The 22207-nt window shown below is 41.4% G+C and overlaps 1 protein-coding gene across 3 annotated transcripts in view; it reads right to left on the bottom strand.

The window, feature by feature from the left end:
- CA5B (carbonic anhydrase 5B) overlaps positions 1-22207 on the bottom strand; it is a 52129-nt gene that overhangs the window by 29577 nt on the left and 345 nt on the right. The window contains exons 2-3 of one of the 3 annotated variants that reach the window (XM_049643492.1): positions 20983-21022; positions 12573-12767 (exon numbers count right to left, since the gene is read on the bottom strand). In XM_049643492.1, the coding sequence (XP_049499449.1) occupies positions 12573-12714 (142 nt within the window). In that variant the 5' untranslated portion in view covers positions 12715-12767; positions 20983-21022. Of the gene's footprint in view, positions 1-12081; positions 12768-20982; positions 21023-22207 lie in introns of those variants that run through there. The other 2 variants (XM_049643491.1, XM_049643490.1) reach the window with 2 other exon arrangements.

Raw genomic sequence — 22207 nt, 5'->3', positions numbered from 1 at the left:
ATGATCTCACAGGTTTGTGAGTTCAAGCCCCGCATCAGGATATCTGCTGCTTGCTCGGAGCCTGGAGCCTGCTTCAGATTCTGTGTCTTCCTCTCTCTGTCCCTCCTCTGCTCTCTCTCTCTCTCAAAAATAAACATTAAAAAAAAATAATAAAATAAACTTGTAAAAGAGTTCTATTTCATTGGTTTGTAGCCAAGTGCTTATAAGAATTGAGTATTCCAAAGCTCTGGAAGATAGAAACCCAAATGCTCTGTTAAGGATATGTGATCCAGGGAAATATCCAGTACTAAAGCTAATTTAAGGTTGTTGGCTTAATTAAAATAAAATTGTCTTTAGCATTGTGCATTAAATATAAGACTTTTGGGGCGCCTGGGTGGCTCAGTCGGTTAAGCGGCCGACTTCGGCTCAGGTCATCATCTTGCGGTCTGTGAGTTCGAGCCCCACATCGGGCTCTGTGCTGACAGCTCAGAGCCTGGAGCCTGTTTCAGATTCTGTGTCTCCCTCTCTCTGACCCTCCCCCATTCATGCTCTGTCTCTCTCTGTCTCAAAAATAAATAAACGTTAACAAAAAATTTTTTAATGTAAGACTTTTGTCTGTGTTTAATGAAGGTCGAATGGGTTCTTGTTGTCTCTGTTGCAAATGTGTCAAAAACATTAGAGTAATGGTTAACTTTGTCTAATGCTTCATGAAGTTTTGTGGGTAACCTGAACATAATTGTTCTAAGAACAAGTAGAGTAAATAGATATAAATAAGATTAAAAGGTTTATAGGTAAGCAGGGTGCCTGGGTGGCTCAGTCGGTTAAGCGTCCAACTTTTGGCTCAGGTCATGATCTCATGGTTCGTGGGTTTGAGCCCCACATTGGGCTCTGTGCTGACAGCTCAGAGCCTGAAGCCTGTTTCAGATTCTGTGTCTCCCTCTCTCTCTGCACCCTGCCCCCGCTCACGCTCTGTCTCCCTCTGTCTCAAAAATAAATAAACATTAAAAAAACATTTTTTTTAATTAAAAAAAAAAGGTTTATAGGTAAACTTTTGGGTGGCTTCCAAAATGTTTGGTAGCCTGAAAATTTGGAATTTTGCTAAGTTACATGATGAGTTGATTTACTGAATTATCTGCATCATTTCCAAATAAGATAAAATAATGAAACATTAAGTAGTAAACGTAGATCTGTCTACTTTTGCTTTATTGCAGAGCAACTAAAGACAAATATGGTTCTATTAGTAAATTTGCTATGTGATTTCTTTAAGAAATTGTACTATGAAAAAATGCATGTTTCTAGAAATTATGGAATGTATTCATAAATTTGCGAATCTAAAGAATGTTGGTATAACAAAAGTTCATAATTGCTTAGTACTTAGTGAAAACTAAGTTAGAAGCTAAAGTTCCTAAGGGTTAAGAATTCTAATAAATGTAGTTACATCTACTAGAAATAATAAGAAAAATGACTCTGTATGCAAGAAAAGTAAGATCTGTGTTTTGGGGAAAAATATGAGGAATGGGAATACATTTTTGTTGAGGGACAAGAAAGTAATTTCTTCCTAAAGTAAGACTGGTTATTTAAAGAAGGAAAACTTAGGACAAACTCTGAATGTAAACAGAAAGTTGTAGAAGGTTTATGAAGAGGGAATCTTTAGAAGGGAATTTTGTGTATGGTCAGTACTAGCTAAGATTAGAATAAGTTTAAGTAAGTAAATGGGTTTCAATGACAAAAATATACTAACGCAAAGGTAAAATTCTTGTTTTCTCGTTGTTAAAAAATTTTTTCTTAAACTATTGATCTGCTCTTAATAAAACACTGTAAATGCTTTTATCTTTAAAGTTATCTGACTAGAAAACAAGGATTCTGTATTTTGCCAAAATTTTCTATGTTTATGTGATCTTTGATTTACTTTTTTAAAAAACCTGAATCATAATATTTTTTAAAAAAACCTAAATTTGCTCACAGCTGTGTAACCTTCTGTATTTGTCTTTGGTATCTTTTTCGTCGCTTTGGTTACATGGATAATTAAATATTGTTTCATAATGATCAGAGATCCTATTTAATGAAATGTTCAAACTTTTTGATATTTTTTTACATACACCCCAAAATCAAATTCTAAAATGACTACAATCTAACTGAGATGTTTGAGAGAACTCCTGGAACATTTCAAAGATTTTGTGAAAAATTAAACTAATTAGGCTTATTTGATGTATTAAATTAAATGAGAAGCATTGTCAAATAAGTGACATTAAACCCTGTTAGATTATATTTGTGTAAGATATACAATTAAAATAAGTGTCCTAAAAACTATTTATAACACCCCTAGAAATCTGATGTCGTGGTATGTTATCTTGAAGTGCTGTGTGTTAGAGAAATAATCAAATTTCCTTGTGAACTGCATCATACTGAACTCTAATCAAATCTTCAGCCATGGCCATTTTTAACTCTTGTCATTGACAGTTACTGTTTTACACTGGGATGTCACTGCAAATGTATTTCATCTTCAGTAAAACTCATTGAAAAAACTCTTGAGCACAGGTTTCTGATAACCTTAAAATCATAAAACAGAGGGGCACCTGGGTGGCTCAGTCGGTTAAGCATCCGACTTCAGCTCAGGTCATGATCTCGTGGTGAGTTCAAGCCCCGTGTCAGGCTCTGTGCTGACAGATCAGAGCCTGGAGCCTGCTTCAGATTCTGTGTCTCCCTCTCTCTCTGCCCTTCCCTTGCTCATGCTCTGTCTCTCTCTGTCTCAAAAATAAATAAAAACATAAAAAAAAATTTTTTTTAATATAATTTTAAAAAATCATAAAACAGAACTAGGTAAGAATCTCTAAAACTAGTGGAAAAACTGGATTCAAGCAAAACAAAAACATGGGACTCAATGAACTGAGGATGATAATTATAATTTTGGTGACTTTTTGTTTAAAATATATCTGACTTTTTGAAATGGTTTGTTTTTCTTTTCTTTTCTTTTTTTTTTTAAATGTTTTTATTTATTTTTGAGACAGAGAGAGACAGAGCATGAGTGGGGAAGGGGCAGAGAGAGAGGGATACACAGAATCTGAAGCAGGCTCCAGGCTCTGAGCTGTCAGCACAGAGCCTGACGCGGGGCTCAAACTCACAGACTGTGAGATCATGACCTGAGCTGAAGTCGGACGCTTAACCAACTGGGCCACCCAGGCGCCCCATGAAATGGTTTGTTTTTCAAGATTGAGGAAATCTTTTCTCTTAAGCTAACTGACCTATAATAATTTGATAAATTATATTGTTACAAACAGAATTGAAACATTTATCTTTTCTCCCTACCTGAACCCTCCATAATTCAGAAAATGAGTATTATTATATTTTTAAAAACTTTTTTTAAGTTTATTTATTTATTATGAGAGAGAGAGAGAACCAGCAGGGGAGGGGCAGAGAGAGAAAGACAGAGGATCCAAAGCAGGCTCCACACTGACAATGGAAACCCTGAATGCAGGGCTCGAACCCACGAACCGTGAGATCATGACCTGAGCCGAAGTTGGACACCCAACTGACTGAGCCACACAGGAGCCCAAGTATTCTTATATTTTTATGGCAATACATTTATTTGCATAAGGTCAATAAGAATCTGTTCTCCTGTAACAGGACACAATTGGAAACATAGGTTATATTACCAAGGCTTTGACTGGAATGTAATATTTGATACTTATATAGATTTAGATATGACCAGACAGCTTTAAGGAACTAAGATTGGCTTCATGGAGCCAATAAAGCCCCCTGGAAATATTGGCCTTAATATTAACCTTGCTTACAGAGTTCCCAGCAGCCATACCAGATGATAAAGAAGGTTACTTCCTGACAGGTATATGGGAACCTCAGAATATTTGGAGAACCTCAAGAAGAGAAGAATTCACCCAAATCTATAGGTCTTACAGGCAAAGTCTGGCAGGTATTTGGTGCAAGTTTTGGCTTGGCTTCTGGCCTTGATGCTGCTAAAAATACAACTAGAAATTCCTTATGAAAAGTTCCAGCAGGAAGAACAAATATTCTCAAAATGTCTATACTACCGAAAACAATCTGCATATTTAATGCAATCCCGATTAAAATGCCAACAGCATTTTACACAGAACTAAAACAAATAATCCGAAAATTAGCATGGAACCACACAAGACGCCGAATAGCCAAAGCAATCTTGAAAAGAAACAACAAAGCTGTAACTGTCACAGTCCCAGATTTTAAGATATACTACAAAGCTGTAGTAGTCAAAACAGTATGGTACTGGCATAAAAACAGACACATAGATCAATGCAACCGAAAGAGCCCAGAAGTAAACCCACTATTATATGGTCTATTAATCTATGACAAAGGAGGCAAGAATATGCAAGGGGAAAAAGTGTCTTCAACACATGGTTCTAGGGAAACTAGACAGCTACATGCAAAAAATGAAACTGGACCACTTTATTTCACCATACACAAAAATCAACTCAAAATGGATTATGGACCTAAATGTGAGACCTGAAACCATAAAAATCCTAGAAGACAGCACAGGCAGTAATGTCTCTGACATCAGCTGTAGCAACATTTTTTAGATATGTCTCCATGAGGCAGGGGAAACAAAAGCAAAATAAACTATTGGGACTACGTAAAAATAAAAATTTCTGTACAGCAAAGGAAATGATCAACAGAAGTAAATGGCAATCTACAGAATGGGAGAAGATATTTGCAAATGATATCTTTTTTTGAGAGAGAGAGAGAGAGCATGTGTGAGTGAGGGGAGGGACAGGGGAGAGAGAGAGGGAGGGAGGGAGAGAGAATCTTAAGCAGGCTCCACACTCAGTGTAGAACTTGATGCGGGGTTTGATCCCATGACTCTGGGATCATGCCTGAGCCAAAACCAAGAGTTGGCCACTTAACTGACTGAGCCACCCAGGTGCCCCTGCAAATGATATATCTGATAAAGGGTCATTATCTAAAATATATAAAGAAATTCTACAACTCAACACCCAAAACCCAAAAAATCCGATTTAAAAATGGGCAGAAGACATTTCACCAAAAAAGACATCCAGGTGGCCAACAGACACATGAAAAGATGCTCAACATCATTCATCATCAGGAAAATGCAAACCAACACCACAATGGCTGTATCACCTCACACCTGACAGGATAGCTAAAATAAAAAAAATACAGGAAACAAGTGTTGGTGAGGGTGTGGAGAAAAAGGAAGTATTGTGCACTGTTGGTGGGAATGCAAACTGGTGTAGCCACTGTGGAAGACAGTATGGAGGATCCTCAAAAAATTACAAATAGAATTACCATACGATCCAGTAATGGCACTACTAGGTATTTACCCAAACAATACAAAAACACTAATTGAAAAGATATATACACCCCTATATTTATTGCAGCATTATTTACAATAGCCAAATTACGGAAACAGTCCAATGGCCCACCTATAGGTGAATGGATAAAGAAAAAGTACATGTATACACAATGGAATGTTGCTAAGCCATAAAAAAGAATGAGATCCTTTGCCATTTGCAACAACACAGATGGAGCTAGAGAGTATGATGCTAAATAAAGTAAATCAGTCAGAGAAAGACAAATACCATATGATTTCACTGATATGTGGAATTTATGAAACAAAACGAAGGAACAAAGATAAAAAGAGACAAACCAAGAAACAGATTCTTAACTGTAGAGAACAAACTGGTGGTTACCAGAGGGGCAGTGTGGGGGGGGATGGGTAAAGTAGGTGAAGGGGATTAAGAGTACATTTATTATGATGAGCACTGAGTAATGTATAGAATTGCTGAATCTCTATATTTTACACCTGAAACTAATATAACACTGCATGTTAACTATACTGGAATTAAAATAAAAATTTTTAATGGTAAAAAAAGGTAATTAAGCTTGAAATCTTGAAACTAGATATTTCCTATTTTTTTAAAGACTCCAATAATTTCGTAACAACAAGGAAAAGTTCCAGCAAAGGAGATTTAAAGGAAACTACATGGCCAATCAGTGTTCTTGTGGTGGTTCTGTAAATAATTAGGCCAAATTTTTAAAACTAGACTTACTTTGTAAACAAATATTAAATTTGACTATCTTTGGTAGAAATCAGGGTGATTACAGAAAGGAAAAAGTATGTTTCAATAACACACCTATGTAAATACTAGATTCTAATACTGTCTGTTACAAACAAGGCTAGCTCCTAATTTCTTCTAGTCCCTTCCAATGCTTTGCTGCAACTGTCCAAACTAATGCTTTTGATTTTTGTTCCTCCTTTCTGAATTGGATTCATTTGAGAACTAAAACTGCCCTTTTCCCCCCCGAAGCCCTGCAAAATAAATATAAACCACCTGATGTAAGTTCAGAGAAATCACAACAGCTCATGTGTAGGCAATCTTCATGCCTGCTCTTCTATTGACCACGCAAAAATCACCACAGACACTCAGAACTACAAACCAGGAAGTTCTGTCACACTGCCACTGCCTGCTCTCACTCTATCTGAAGATGCTTCGAGCTTGACATCTAGAAATCCTCTCCACCGGCTATCCTCAGAACAAAAAAACCTGATGTATATTTTGACCTAATGAATAACCATTGTTTTTCTTTTGTTTCCACAGAAATGCCTGTTGTTTAATACCCAATGACTTGAACCAAAGGCCTAATTTTGAAAACACATCTGCATCATGGTAGAGATGAAATGAACTTAGCTGAATTGACCTACTGTCAGGACTAAGACTGGTTCAATGAGATGGAACAATTTGCCAGCTCAACTTTTAATGTGTAGAAACTTCAGGCAAGTTTCAGAGGAACGAACTGTAGGGGCCACGTGTAGGCTGCCCCAAGATAGGCCACTTTGGCATGAATGCTATTTTGTGTTAAAAGCAAATAACCCCAGCAGATTCAGGAAAAGCTCTGTACCTCTCCCTCAACTGCTTGCTTATACCAGGAAGAGAGCTACTAATAAAGAGTCCTCTTTACTTAAGAGACTGATCTTAATAGGGCAACCTTTGTTTTCCAAACATCTCTTCACACCTTCCTGCTAATGGTCTTCCTCCCCTTTGTCCTCAGACCCCTACCCCTCTCTGTAGCTCATACAAGCCTCATGTTGCCTCACTATACTTGGAATTTTCATGTCTGTGGATTTCCCTTATGTATGCTATTAAATTTGATCTTCCTTTAATCTGTCTCATGTCAATTCGATTCTCAGTCCGGCTAGCAGGAACTGGGTAAAAGAAATGCTTCCCCCTTAACAGTTCATATGATCACATCTACCCATTTCTCATTTCTTAAAATCCCACAGGCTCTCAAGATCACTTCGAGCCCCTTCCCAGACAACCCCACACTGCATTAAGCATCCCTTGATATCTATTCTCTGTACCTGCACTACGTAATAAGGTAACCACTCACCTTGCATGACTGTTCAAATTGAGATGTGCTATAAATGTAAAACAGCGAGGGACCTTAAAGACTTAGCACAAAGCAATGTAAAATATTTCATTTAGAATTTTTATACTCATTTCATGTTAAAATGAGAATATTTTGGATATGCTAGGTTAAATATTCTTCCTCCCCAACAAATATATTGGCAAAAATATTTTTAACTATATACTATACATATATTTTAAGTTTATTTGTTTATTTGTTTTGAGAGAGAGAGAGAGAGAGAGAGAGAGGGAGGGAGAAAGAGTACAAGTTGGGGAGGGGTAGAGAGAAAGGGAAAGAGAGAATCCCAATGCGGGGCTCAATCTCAAGAAAGTGAGATCATGACCTGAGCTGAAATCAAGAGTCAGACACTTAACCAACTGAGCCACCCAGGTACCCCTTTATATACTATATTTTGCCTATGTTTTTGCTATTTTAGAATGAATTTTCCCATTTTATTGAGATGTAATTGACATTATTTGTTCTTTTTAAAGATGTAGTTTTAGAAAATACAGAATTGCCTATATGGCTCTCATATTGGTGGTTCACATTATTCATCTACTGGACATTGTTATTCTAGGCCCTCATTGTTTTTTTCTCATTCGCCTTGCCCTGTTACCATCCTTTTTCTTGAGCTGTACAATTTTCTCATGTGATTGAAGACCATCCTAGTAGGCCCGAGGGCTTAGCACAGTGATAGGATACACAGGGACAGCCCCCTCCCATGTGATATTGTTAGGGATGATCACAGAATCATAAATTGTCTTCTCAGAGCATGAGGGCTCTAAAAGGCACTTTGATGTTGAGCCCAGGTAACAGCAGCATACACATGCAGTCAACAACACAGAAGACTAAAGGCCACAGTTCCTGGGGGTCAGTTCAGGGCTGTTTGTTAGCTCCTTGTTGCTGCTGATACCCCTGAAGCTATTAATACAATTCCAAGGGGCTCTTAATCAGCCTATTGTTTCTCAAGGTTATTTGAATGTTAATGAAAAACTCTATCTGGGGCATCCTGAATCTGTATTATTTAGGGATTATTAGAGTTCTTTGTGAACACATTGCAAAACAAACTTTTTGCTACTATTGTCCTCTAGGATTTTTATCCTTCAAAATTAACTGGAGAAATAACAGAACAACTTTCTAACACAGTTCAACTATAATACAGACCAGTCCTGTCCAAACAGAACTTTCTCTGATGATGGAAATTTCCATTGTGGTAAGTGCTAGCAACATGTGGCCATAACATTTTAATACATTTATATTTACATGAAAATACACACATAGGGTTAGTGGCTAGATTTTATACAGGGCAGAGAGTGGGGCACAGAGAAAGTGGGCTCTGTGCTGACAGCAGAGAGCCTGATGTGGGGCTTGAACTCACGAACCATGAGATCATGACCTGAGCCAAAGTTGGACACTTAACTGACTGAGCCACTCAGGTGCCCCTATACAGTGCCATTCTATTCCATGTTGTCCTAAAATAATATTTCTCTTCCATCTAAACATAGAGATCATGAAAAATAAGAATCAATTAAATAATAACAAATAAAAATACGTACTATTTCAATTCTAGATGATATTCTTTATATTTAATTAAGAATTAAAATTATTAAATTTATGTCGTTTTGGTCTCAGATCACATGTTTAATTTTTTAGGACTTTATTTATTCATTAATTTAAGGTACAGTGATTTCCCATTTACCCCTGCCCCCACACATGCAGCATCCCCCATTATGACCAACCCCCACCAGAGTGGTACATTTGTTATAATTCATGAACCTACACTGATACATGATAACACCCAAAGCCCATACGTTACATTGTAGTTCACTCTCAATGTTATATATTCCTTGGGTTTGGACAAATGTATACTGATCTGTATCCATCATAATATACACAGTATTTTCACTACCCTAAAAAAATCCTCTGCTCCACCTATCCATCCCTCCCTATACTCTAACACATGGCAACTACTGATCTTTTTACTGCCTGCATAGTTTTGCCTTTCCTAGAATGCCATACAGTTGGAATCACACAGTTTGTAGCCTTTTCAGATTGGCTTCTTTCACTTAGTCATATGCATTTAAGGTTCCTACATTTCTCTTCCTGGTTTCATAGCTCATTTCTTTTCAGTGAGGATATAAAATTCCATTGTCTGGATACACCATAGATAAGGCATCCATTCAAGTACTGCAGGACCTCTTGGCTGCTTCCAAGTTTTGGCAATTATGAATGAAGCTGCTGTAAATATCCATGTGTAGGTTTTTGTGTAGACATGAGTTTAAAACAATGCTGGGTAAATACCAAGGTACATGATTGCTGAATTGTATGGCAAGGATATATTTCGTTCTGAAAGAAACTGCCAAATTATCTTGCAGGGTGGCTGTACCATTTTCACCAGCAATGAGTAAGAGTTTGTGTTGCCCCACACCCTCATACCCACTCGGTATGCTCAGTGTTCTGGAATTTGGCCACTGTAATAGGTGTTTGGTGATATCTCATTATTGTGTTAGTTTGTATTTCCCTGATCACAGATCACATAGTGGGGCATCTTTTTATGTTCTTATTTGCCATCTATAGATCTTTGGTGAGGTGTCTGTTAAGTAAGGTCTTTGATCCGTTTTTAGTTAGACTTCTTTATTGTTGACTGTTGGGCTTCATTTTCTGATCTACTCTAACACTGAATGTTTTATGTGACAATTAACATAAATTTCAGTAGAAGATATACTAAGTGAATTTGATTTTATTCATCTTGGGTAACAGGGGCAGGCTTTTAGCTTTATTTTATCATACTACAAGTCCTCAAATTAGGACTGTCAACACTGTCTGCTACTTGAGATAACAGTGAACAGTGATCTGAGTCGACAGCCAGTGATTCCCTGGGAGGTGAGAAGCGGGGACTGAAGGTGAATCCCAGAGCACAAGGCCCTAGTGAAATGCTGCTTCCTGAATTTGCCATATCCTCCTACTTCATTTACTCCTCATTCCGCTTACCCCAATCTTTTTTTTTTTAATTTTTTTTCTTAATGTTTTTATTTTATTTTTGAGACAGAGAGAGACAGAGCATGAGCAGGGAAGGGGCAGAGAGAGAGGGAGACACAGAATTGGAAGCAGGCTCCAGGCTCTGAGCCATCAGCACAGAGCCCGACGCCGGGCTTGAACTCACAGACTGTGAGATCATGACCTGAGCCGAAGTCGGACGCTCAACCGACTGAGCCACCCAGGTGCCACCCGCTTAACCCAATCTTAAAAATGGTCACAAAAACATCTGACGGGGGCACTGTGCCTATGACGATAAGGACAGTGATGATGATAATCGTAGTACTAGGAGTAGGAGTACTTGCCAACACAGTCCTCACTGTATGGCGGCCACTAGCTACAGGCATTGCAGGTTATCTTTTCTAGCCCTCAACGATCTTGGGTCATTCTTGGTCACACAAGTACACAACGGGGCCTTCTGCAGTCGTATTAAGCTGCCAGTGGCTCAGAGCAGCAGAAATTACAATATTCTCCCCAGTGAAAACAGGAGGGGCAGAGCAATATGCCAAAAGCAAAACCAAATCATGACTGTCGCCTGTTTCTCTTAGTAAGTTAAAAACAAGAACATCTGATGTGAAAAATTAATCAAGGAAAGCCCACACCTCCCCAAGCCACCGCGTTTTGTTTGTCGGCACTAAAAGAAGCAAGACATATGTATGTTGGACTTTAGACCTTTATCTTTCAACTCTCTGTTTAAAAAAAAAAAAGTAAAACTTTGGTAGTTACATAAATATGACTCTTTTTTTCCATTTGAAGCCTCAGACCACAAAATGCCAGTGTTGAGAATAAGCCAGTCCCAGTAGGATGTGGGTCTGCTGGTAGGAAGCCACACCCAGCAACCAAAAATTTATTATGACTCCGACCAATTCATTTTAATGAGAACATTGTCAATGTTAGAGGAAACAAAGTAAATTCATAATAAAAATGCATTTGTGAAGAAGTTTCAAGTCCTTGGATTTAGCTAGATTAGTACTACTGATATAAAAACATTCCTTTCTTACCTTCTTTTTTTAGTATGTGCTTATGATGTCAAAAGAGAGAAAACCCAGAGAGAAAAAGCAGAGAAACCCAGACCTAGAAGGAAACGAACATTTGAAACCCCTGCGTCAATTCCTTTCAGATAATAGAAAATATGAAAAATTCCTCTTTCACAATATACTTAGGCATTTTACCTCTCCACAAATTCAAACTCACCTCTCCACAAAAACATGCATTCTTATCCTCTCCTCTCGTCCCACTGATTTTTAACCAGCGCAATTCTGTCTCCCGCGGAGCTCATTTAGTAATGTCTGCTGACATTTGTGGTTGTTCTAACTGGGTGAGGGTGCAACTGTCATCTCTGTGGATGACCACTGTGGATACAGGGCAGGGATGCAGCTAATCACCCTACAGTGCACGCTTCACGTGCAACATCACAGAGTGGCCCATCCCCCCAGTCAGTAGTGCCTCGGTGGACAATCCCTGCACCACAAGGATGTGCCAGGTAGCTGGTGTCTCAGGAGAACGGGATGCGGGAGGTGGCAGGAGAGACCATCTGCTGCCTCCCTTGATGCCGCACTGACAGCAGAGCACACACTGGCAAGCTGCTCGGCTGGAATTAACTCTGCAGTTTGTGACTCGGGAAAGAATATTCCAGAGCACGAAGCCACTGACCTGCTGGCAAACGTGAATACGCAACTTGCAGAACGTTAAGATTCACAGGGAGAATTCGCCGTCTGTGGATCCACGTTAGTAAGAAGACCACTGCTAACCACAACAGCACAGAACAGGTTCCAGAGTACTGGAAACTGGGACATCTCCCTTGTCCTATTTCGGCACGACATCCTTTGAACATGTTAGAATCGGTCAAGGAAAGGACTTTCTGAACCTTATGACGGTTTTGCAATACACGTGTATCAAATCATCACGCTGCACAACTTCGACTTACACAATGTTATGTGGCAACTACATCTCAATGAACCCGGGGGAAAAGAATTTTCCACATTTATCTGAGAAGACAAGTAGAGAAACAAGTAGCTGTTCTCACGGTTCTTAGGGCACAGAATCCCACTCTGGAATGCCACTGACAGCACGTGGATAAACAGGACACACGTGATTGCTACGAAACCAGCCTTTCGCTCTCTCGAAGGCAGCGGGGTACTCACAGGCTCGGTTCCGGGTTTTGTACGTGCAGGTGTAGAGGCTGCAGGGCCTCGCCGGCACGGAGCTGGGGATCTGGAATCTTCTCCACGGTGACCTGCATGGAGAGGCTTGCAGAATGGCCCTGAGCATACTCATCACCACCATGTTTAGCTTGAAATGTTGATCAGGCCCGAAATAACGTGCAGGAACCTAATAACCTAGAGGGAGGAGGACAGAGAAGGCGAAGCTGTAAACAACCGACGGTGACCATCGAGCGGAAGCTCTGAGTAGGGCAACAGCATTAGGACTCTGAGCACACATGGTGGGGCGGGGGTGGGGAGGGAATGAGTCAAGAGTTAATCCACTCCTCTTCCTGAAACTCACCTGCCACTCCAGCAGGAAAGATCCTTTGCTGTCAAGTCTCCTTCCCACTTCTGCCTGCACACCAGCCACAAGGACTCCGGTTCTTCCCACTCCCCGTGCTCCCTCCGGCCTCAGGGCTTGTACGGATGCTCCTCCTTCCCTGGACCACTCTCCCTCCATCCCCGCCTGGTTCTTCCCCCCCACCCCCCTCCAGGTGTTCCACTCCAGCATCACTTCCTAGAAGCCTCCCCTGACCGGCACTCACCAGGTGAGCCCAGCACCCTCATCTCCCTCATGGTGCTCCTTGCAGTTGAACACCTGATCAGGAATGTACTTTACGACGCCACCTTCCTGGAAGCCGAGCCCCATGGTGGTAGGGACCGTGTCTGTCTCTCTCGTAGCTGTATGTCTTACTGTCTGGCACCTGATGGCCACTCAGTGACCTGGGCACACTTCCTTGGCGATAGAGAAGATGTTGATCTTAACTAATTTCAAGAACCACAAACTGTGAAGTGATGCCAGAATGTTCTAAGACAGTATGAAGGGTTTTTCCTTTTCCTAGATGCCACCGTCACCCATTTGTGGGGTTATTTATACTTCTGAAACACTTTGGAATGCTTGCCATTTAAGGGTAGGGCCCCAATCCCTACCTGTAAGATCTGAAGGACCCCCAAAGTTCTGTACGATCTGAAGGAGGACCATAGCTAAATATGAGTCTAAGCTGGTCTCACAGGGATGGAAGTTCTGCCAGTAAACGTTTGTATTTCAACATTTATCATCATTTCCTTTGTTCCAGGCACCATGTTGGGTGCCGGGATGCAAAGCTGAACAAGGCACGAACTCTACCTTCCAGGTGTGCCATTAATTTCTCCTGCTCAGGGCCTCTTGAAATGCACATCATACGGGAAGGGAAACCATGACTCCTCAGATTCTGCCTTCAGCCTATTAGAGGCCTCTCAATTGTCTGGCAACGGTGGGGGAAGGAGAGGTGCCCAAAGGTATAAAAAGAGAAATAATGATCCCTAGCAATGCTGAGCAAAGAGGCAAATGTTCTCATTTCACCCTTTCCTCTCTTTGTGTACTTCACGAAGTACACTGGTTTTAACTGACGGTGAACTAGCTCTTCTCCCCTGTGCTGCTGCCCTTAACCTTGCTAGATCTGAGCTAGAGGAGAGGTCTACATCTAAGGGAAAGGAGAGAAAAAAAAATCACACCTGAAGTGTGTCCAGTAAAAACAGGAAGGAGAGTTACTTCCTGTTACTACCTGAAAGGAACCAGTGAGGGCTCCAGGCAGAACCCTTCATGACCATCAACGAGCCATGTGTCTGGCCAAGTACTGTAAAGTGACCTGTGGCAAGCAGCCAGCCTTGAAACCTGGTGCCATGTACCCTGTTGTATACATCACTTTGCCAGTGAACACACTGAACACAGGAAGCAAAGATGCATGGTCGCTGCATTAAAGGGGACTGGTAGAAAGTTGTGAATCCCATGGAGGCTCCTCGCCTGCAGGCCTAACTCCTTACCTGGGGTCTTTAGATCAGCAACAACTAAACTATGTTTGCATTGCCAACAGGTATCAGAAATTCTCAAACCAACATAAAATCACTTTTGTTTAGTTTTATGTGTGTGTGCGCGTATACATACGCATACACATTTTGGGGCGATATGTCAATATGTACCTTCTTTAAGCTATGCAGATTTCAAATATAGATTGGTAATAAACTTTCAAGATATTATCAGGTTTTTTTAATGTTTATTTATTCAAGAGAGAGAGAGCATGCGTGCACAAACACACGAGCAGGGGAGGGGCAGAGAGAGAGAGTGAAAAAATCCCAAGTAGGTTCCGTGCTCAGCACAGAGCCCAACACGGGGCTTGATCCCATGACCCTGGGATCATGACCTGAGCCAAAATTAGGAGTCGGATGCTCAACTGACAGAGCCACACAGGCTGCTTCTCAAGATATTATCTTGATAGTGCCTTGTGCCAAATAAAAGTACCTCATTTTCAAATCCCTCCATTCACTGAATTAACTCATCAGGTGTATGAAATAATAGACCATTGGCTACCTCCTTTCAGAATCTATTTCTTTTTTGTCCTTAATTTTTTCTATTGGCAAACTTCAAATTCGTACAAACAGTGGAAATACTATAATAAAACCACCTCTATACCCAATACTTTATTCCAACAATCATCTGCTGGTGGCCAAGCATGTTTTATTTCTACCCTCCCTTCTACTTCCCCTCTCTGTATTACTTTGAAGCAAATGGTTGACATCTTAGAAACTTATCCATGATTGTTTTCCATAGGAAAATATCTCCAAATTTATAGTTTCTTCTCCACAAAAATCATCTGTAGAAAATACCCTCTGGTGTTGTTTATGGACAGAATATGAAAATAATCAATTTTCCAAAATTAAAAACATTGCAAAAAAGCCCAGTAACCTGATATTTTCTCAGTACCTGCCTATCCCTTCATGTAAACATTTCACCTCTCTCTTGATATCTCCACCCTAATCTTGGATGAGAGTCATATCAAGACCTTTATGCTTTTTTCTAACTTGTAAGACTATGTGCAGCACGAAACTGTATAATTTATAATTGCAGATCAGCAGAGTAAAAGGATTATATGAACTGAAATATGTAAGAATAAGGCTTAATGTACACACTTCATCTTATGCAAGAAAGAATCTAGAACCAGAGAAGAAGGAGAAACATTTGTTCAGTAATGCTATACATGACGTTGACTCTTTCTGTGACTTCAAATGGTCTAAGGGCTGAAAAAGCTCTCAGAAAAGCTGGTAAGTGTTGTATAAATGAAAGTTCTTATTATTCAAATCGAGTTTGCTAAAATGCTACTGATGCTATAAATGCAAACACTAAGAAAATAGAAAGCAGTTTGGGACAATTTTTAATTTCATGTTTTTTGTTTTCTTTTTGAGACAATGCCATTAAACAATTCCAACTACAGAAGGTTCTTTCTGATAAAATCAATTTGACGGTAACATTTTTTTCTTTTTTCTTCAATGTTTACTTATTTTTGATATATAGAGAGACAGGGAGAGAGGGAGAGAGAGAACGAGCAGGGGAGGGACAGAGAGAGAGGGAGACACAGAATCCAAAGCAGGATCCAGGCTCTGAGCTGTCAGCACAGAGCCCAAAGTGGGGCACGGACTCATGAACCGTGAGATCATGACCTGAGCCAAAGTTGGATGCTTACCTGACTGAGCCACCCAGGCACCCCAACAATAAAATAAAATTTTAAAAATTGCTAAGAGGTATGGGGAAATCTTGCCTGAATTCTGTGCTTCTTTTCATTGATTTCCGTTCCTGACTTGAAGCAATAATGAGTGATTATCTCATGCAAAGCACCGGGCTGGGTGAAGACGAAAAAGTCATGTTTTCTCCCCATTCCCACAAACTTACAATCTATAAAAAAATATTAAACATGTAACTTTTCTGTTTTTTTTTCGTTACCTTTTTATATTATGGAAAAATGTACATAATATGTACCATTTTAACCTTTTTTAAGTGTACAATTCAGTGGCATGAAATATCACATTCACAACGTTGTGTAACCATCACCAGTATCTATACCCCAAGCTTTCATCATTCCCGGCATAAACTGTATCCCTGTTAAACAATAACTCCCCAATCCTCCCCAGCACCCCCCCCCCCCCCCCCCCCCGGTCTACTTTCTGCCTCTATGTATTTGCCTATTCCAGATAATTCATGTAAGTGGACTCATACAACATTTTCCCTCTGTGCCTGTCTTATTTCACTTAGTATAATTAAACAAATACTTCCTAATCAAAGCCAGATGTGATGGCAGCTCTGACTTAATTCAATGAGAACACAGAGGGCAGAGGCTCTAAATTTTAGCAGGGGGCAGCATCTGGACCATGTGTCACAGGAGAGAGACAATTTGAACAGGAGAGGCAAAGCTAGAGAGATAGGGGTAATGTCAGGGATGATGAGGACATTTGGGGAGGCAGGAGTGTTTAGTAGTCAAGGCTGGAGAGGACAAATGAGGTTGAAATGGGCAGAACCTTGGGCTTATTCAATAATCAATCCCAGTGTCAGAGAGAGGTCGGCAAACATATCGAAAAGGACTCCTTTCTTGCTTAACAATCTAAATGGAAAAGGAGACTTAGTAATTCCCAGGAACCCAATGATAAGTTCAACATATACTCAAAAGACGGGACATGCTGGTTGTCCTTCAAAGGGAAAGTTGTGATAAGACATAGCCAAGTGCGTGTCTGACTGCCAGGGGAGTTGTACAGACAAGTGGGTACTCACTTGGCCCTGCATAAGAGGCTGTGTGGGGATCTGAAGCACGTGAGCGTGGTGCCCAGTGAAGTCTGGGTGAATGATCCTTGGTCTAGCTCCACAGAGAGCCATCAGGAAAGTACCATGGTATGGCCAGGGCTGTGTTCATTCCTTGGGCGACTGCCCTGCTTTCTGCAGTCATGCTGTCTGTGCACGACACTGAGGCTGGTGGCTGATGACACCCGGCCCAGAGGAAGTATCTCCTGCCCGCTTCTGGACTCGCTCTCTAGGGGTAAGGAGTACACAAAGTTCCAGCGAGCCCGCTGGTACCCTCAGCTCTTGGTCATCTTCTTTCACAAAGCCCATCAAGCTGTGGGCTGTGCGCAGGGTCTAGAAACCTGAACCATTTCTCTGTCTTCTAAGAATGCTGCTGACCTCACTGCAGTGAACATAGTCTCTGAGGATTATTTTTTTTGTGTTTTTAGACCAAAAAATCCCGTTTTGTTACAAAGCCAAGTATATCTGAATTTCCCATTATCCCAAGTCTGTTATGAATATTTGTTAAGGTGCTGGCCAAGCAGATGCCCAGGTGACGCAGCTGAAGGTGAAGCTGGATGGGACTGGAGATTAACTTGAAGAATATGAATTTCCAGGAGGCTGGAAGACCTTCAGGTATTATTCCACACATACAGGATGGTTTCTGAGGACTCCGTGCGCACAGCGCAGGATGGATGGGAGTGGGCAGAACGGACGCGGGAAGGTCCGTGACAAGGAGATTCCTCCAACCATCCTTCATTCAATCCATCACTCTTTCATCCTTTCATTCATCAGGACGTCAATCAAGCAGCTACCAAATGCCAGACACTGGTCTGGGATCACCGAGGAAATAAAACAAAGTCCCTATCCTGGTGGAAATTACATTCTGGTCGGGGAGACAGATAATAAACAGCAACGTAACACATAAGTCAGTTGCATGGACAATTAAAATAAATTCAGTGAAAAGTAGAGCAGGATGAGGTGACTCTGGAGTGCCACTGGGAAAGGAGTGTTGCTTTTGAAATAAATCGCTTGGAGGAGGCCTTACTGAGGTGAAGTTTGAGCAAAAAGTTGAAGGAAATGAAGAAATTAGTTCTGGGGCTATCGGGGGAAGGGTATTCCAGGAAGACGGAATTGCCTATGCAGAGATCCTGAGGCGGGAGCATGGCTGGCACATACAAGGGATAGTAAGGAGCCCAACAGGGCAGGAGCAGAGTGTACTAGCAGGACGGTAGTAGGAGATAAGGTGGAGAGACCATGAATGCCAGATCAAGTAGATTTCTAGGCCACTGTAAAGGTTCTGTCTCTAATTCAGCATTTCTCACCCTTGACATTGTTGACATTTGACCAGATAACTCTGTTTTGGGGCTGTCCCATACATTGTACGATGGTTAGCAGCATCCCTGGCCTCTACCCGTTAGATGCCGATGACACACTCCCTCCATTACGACCACCAAAAATGTGTCCTGACACCGCTGATGTTCCTTGGAGAAGGGGAATCACCCCTGAGTGGAAACCCCCGCTCTAAGTGAAATGGGGGACACAATGGAGTTTTGGGAGCAGAGAAAGGACACAACCTGATCTGCATCTTTAAAAGATCATTCAGGGTGCCTACTGGAAATCAACTGGGATGGGAGGCAGGAAAGAAGCAGGGAGATCACTCAGAATAATCCAGGGGCTGGAACGAAGGATGTCGTAGTGGAGGTGGTGAGAAGCAGTTGGGTGTTGGCTGTATCCTGGAGAGACAGCCCGTAAGATTCTCCACCTAATCAGCTAGAAGGACGGAGTTGCCAGGAACCGAGATGAGCACCACAGTGTGCAGAACAGGTTTCGGGTGGGACAGGAGCAGCTCAGATTTGGGCACTTGAGTTTGAAATGAAATCCCAGGAATCCAAGTGACAGAATATGAAGCACTGACGGGAGAGTGACAGTAGCGATGAACCAAGGTACTCTGTATGCAAGAGATTGCCATTTGGGTAAAAAAACCTAGGATCCGGCACTCAACTGGAAGAGAGAAGAGGGAAGAAGTTGAAGAAGGCCCCATGATTTTATGGAGGGATGACGCTGACGGTAGAAGGAGGATGAGTCCCTGGAGAGAGAAATAAGCCGGCTCAAGGAGCAGGTGGGAAGGGAAAGAGGTCATTCTTCCCGTGAATCTTACGGAGTTGAGGTCCAAGGGGACAGCGGGAGGAAAAGTCTAGGAGAGAGTCAGTGCAGCTCTGGTGCTCAGGAGAGGTCCTGAGGTCAGAGAGAGAAGAAAATTCCCTTCCCTCCCCCAGGAGTAACAGGTGTATAGAGGGAGACTGACAAAGTGCAGTGAGGAAGCCAAGAGACAGAAGGAAGAGTCAAAGGCGATCAAGGAAGGAACAGAGCATGGAAGGTCAGGGGTGAGGAGGGTTCCAGGGAAATCCAAATAAACAGAAACTCAACTTAGCTAATGCTGGGCTACAATACCTGTAGCAATACGTGAGGTTATTTATGCCAAAGCCTAAAGATAATCCCCTCTGTTATATTAAAATTATAATTTATTGATAGTTAAATTTACCTGTTGATCTCATAAAACCGTAACTTGTAAAAACCATAAATAATGTTTATCAAACATTATATATAACAATGAACTACTAGTATACATTACTAGATTTCACAGAAAATCCATCCTTACTTAAGTTTGTCCTTAAAGATGGGACAGTAGCTTGAATGGGCCCCAGGAGCGCTACATTTTTTTCACTATATGCCTTTACTATCACTAATTATTTATGTACGTCCTTAACTTTTACTAACATGTCCTTTATCTGATGTTTTGCAGACTTAGAAATGTATGAAAAAAAGATTCTAAAAGCTTTTAAAGAATCATTAATAAATTATGTATTTATTAAATGATAGGGAGAGTTGATCCTTGAACAACACAGCTCCATTTGTATGTGGGTTTTTTTTTTTTAATTTTTTTAACATTCATTTACTTTTGAGACAGAGAGAGAGCATGAATGGGGGGAGGGTCAGAGAGAGAGGGAGACACAGAACCGGAAGCAGGCTCCAGGCTCCGAGCTGTCAGCACAGAGCCCAACGCGGGGCCCGAACTAGTGAACCACGAGATCATGACCTGAGCCGAAGTCGGACACTCAACCGACTGAGCCACCGAGGCGCCCCTGTGGGTTTCTTTTCAACAAATACAGTACAGTAGGGTAAATGTATTTTCTCTTCCCTATGATTCTCTTAATATTCTTTTCTCTAGCTTACTTTAAAGTTTATTTATTTATTTTGAGAGAGAGAGAGAGAGAGAGAGCGAGCAGGGGAGGGGCAGAGAAAGAGGGAGAAAGAGGATCCCAAGCAGGCTCCGGGTTGGCAGCACAGAGCCTGACATAGGGCTTGAACTCATGAACCGTGAGATCATGACCTGAGCCAAAACCAAGAATCGGAGGCTCAACTGACTGCCTAGCTTCCTTTATTGTAATATAGTATATAACACATATAATACACAAAATATGTGTTAATTGGCTATATTATTGGTAAGGTTTTTGATCAACACTAGGCTATTAGTAGTTATGTTTTAGGGGGAGTCAAAAGTTATAGATGGATTTTCGACTGGGCAGGGGGTTGGTGTCCCCTAATCCCTGTGCTGTTCAAGGGTCAGCTGTAGTTTGAACTCTGCCTGATTAAGCCATTTATATGTATGCAAAACAGACAGAAAAAAAAAGTACTGACTAAAGGTTACAATTACATTGAAGAAAATTCCTTAATTTTCATCAGACTGACTCTCCATTTTCTCACCTCCTGAGTTCCAAAGGAAGCCAGTCTTTTGCAATATGCCCTGAAATGTAAATAAAAGGTTAAGCTGTCACGTCTTGATGAGAAAATGGAGCTTCTTCCTCTCACCCACTTCTTCCCCAAGATCGTGATCCCAATCTGGGGTGGCCAAAGGTTTCAAAATACATTTCTAGTAACTGTTTTGTGTGCCACAACCAAGCTCCCCTGTGGTGCCGATGAGATGGAATTTTCTTCCTCCCATCAGATTTCCAAAATATTCAAGTTCTCTCATTCACTCACAATTCACATTCTTTATCGAGTCCCAACTGTGAGTGGTCACAACCTCTCGCCTGGCTCCAGGGAGAACAGGGCCGGTGTGTACAGGCACAGAGAACCATGCCCTTGATGATCTTGGCCTTCTGGTGAATTTCAGTCCTGGTTCTGACATAAAAATTATCTGAGAAAGGCCCTAGATAGCTGAAAGGTTTTCCATATTCCAACATATTCTGAGGGATGTGCAGGCAGATAAGGGGTAGGGGCTGAGGAGCTTCCCTCACCCGAAAATCTGGCTACTCCTTTCCTTATTCCAGCAAGGCTTTTAATAGCAGAGAGGAGGTGGCCACATTATCTGTAAAGGACTAAGAAGGAGAAGCAGAAAGCAATATAGTCTGTAGTATTCAGACGCTGGGAGAGAACAAGTTCGAACCAAATTCAGGTGTACACATTAACTTCTTGTATTTCTCAAATTTTCCCAGGGAAAATACAGGGGACGGGAGGGTGCTTACATTAATATTAAAGAGTTGCCACCAGCCTTAAGGTAGCAGCGTTTAGCAGTGAATGCCACAAAGACTCATAACTATCAAAAATGTACTTAGGCGTTTTTCCTTCAGTTCTGGGGCGGGGCACAAAACAAAAAGGCCAGAAGTAACTGCGGAATGGAGAAGGCTCAGATTCGTCCACGTGACACAGCTGTGATGCTGAGTCCCTGCCTTGGGGGTGGCTGGGACTCCGTCCACAGACCTTGGTATAGTCGGGGGTGGGGGGAATACAATCCAGACCCAAGTTAGTCCCAGTTTGCCGCGCCTTGGTTTCCGGAACTGCAATCTGAGATTTTGTAGCCCTTACCCCTGTCTACACCTATTTCACAGCAGGTTGGACTTGAGTTAATTCACATCCAACCACCCCTGGCAGCGCTCTCTCCTAGGGAACTGCCCTCACGCCTCCCCGCCAAATTCCCTCAGACAACTGT

The sequence above is a fragment of the Panthera uncia genome, chromosome X (genome assembly GCF_023721935.1).
Source record: "Panthera uncia isolate 11264 chromosome X, Puncia_PCG_1.0, whole genome shotgun sequence".
Lineage (NCBI taxonomy): Eukaryota > Metazoa > Chordata > Mammalia > Carnivora > Felidae > Panthera > Panthera uncia.
Note: the sequence above shows the minus strand (reverse complement) of the source record. Positions and strands in the feature narration are given on the sequence as shown.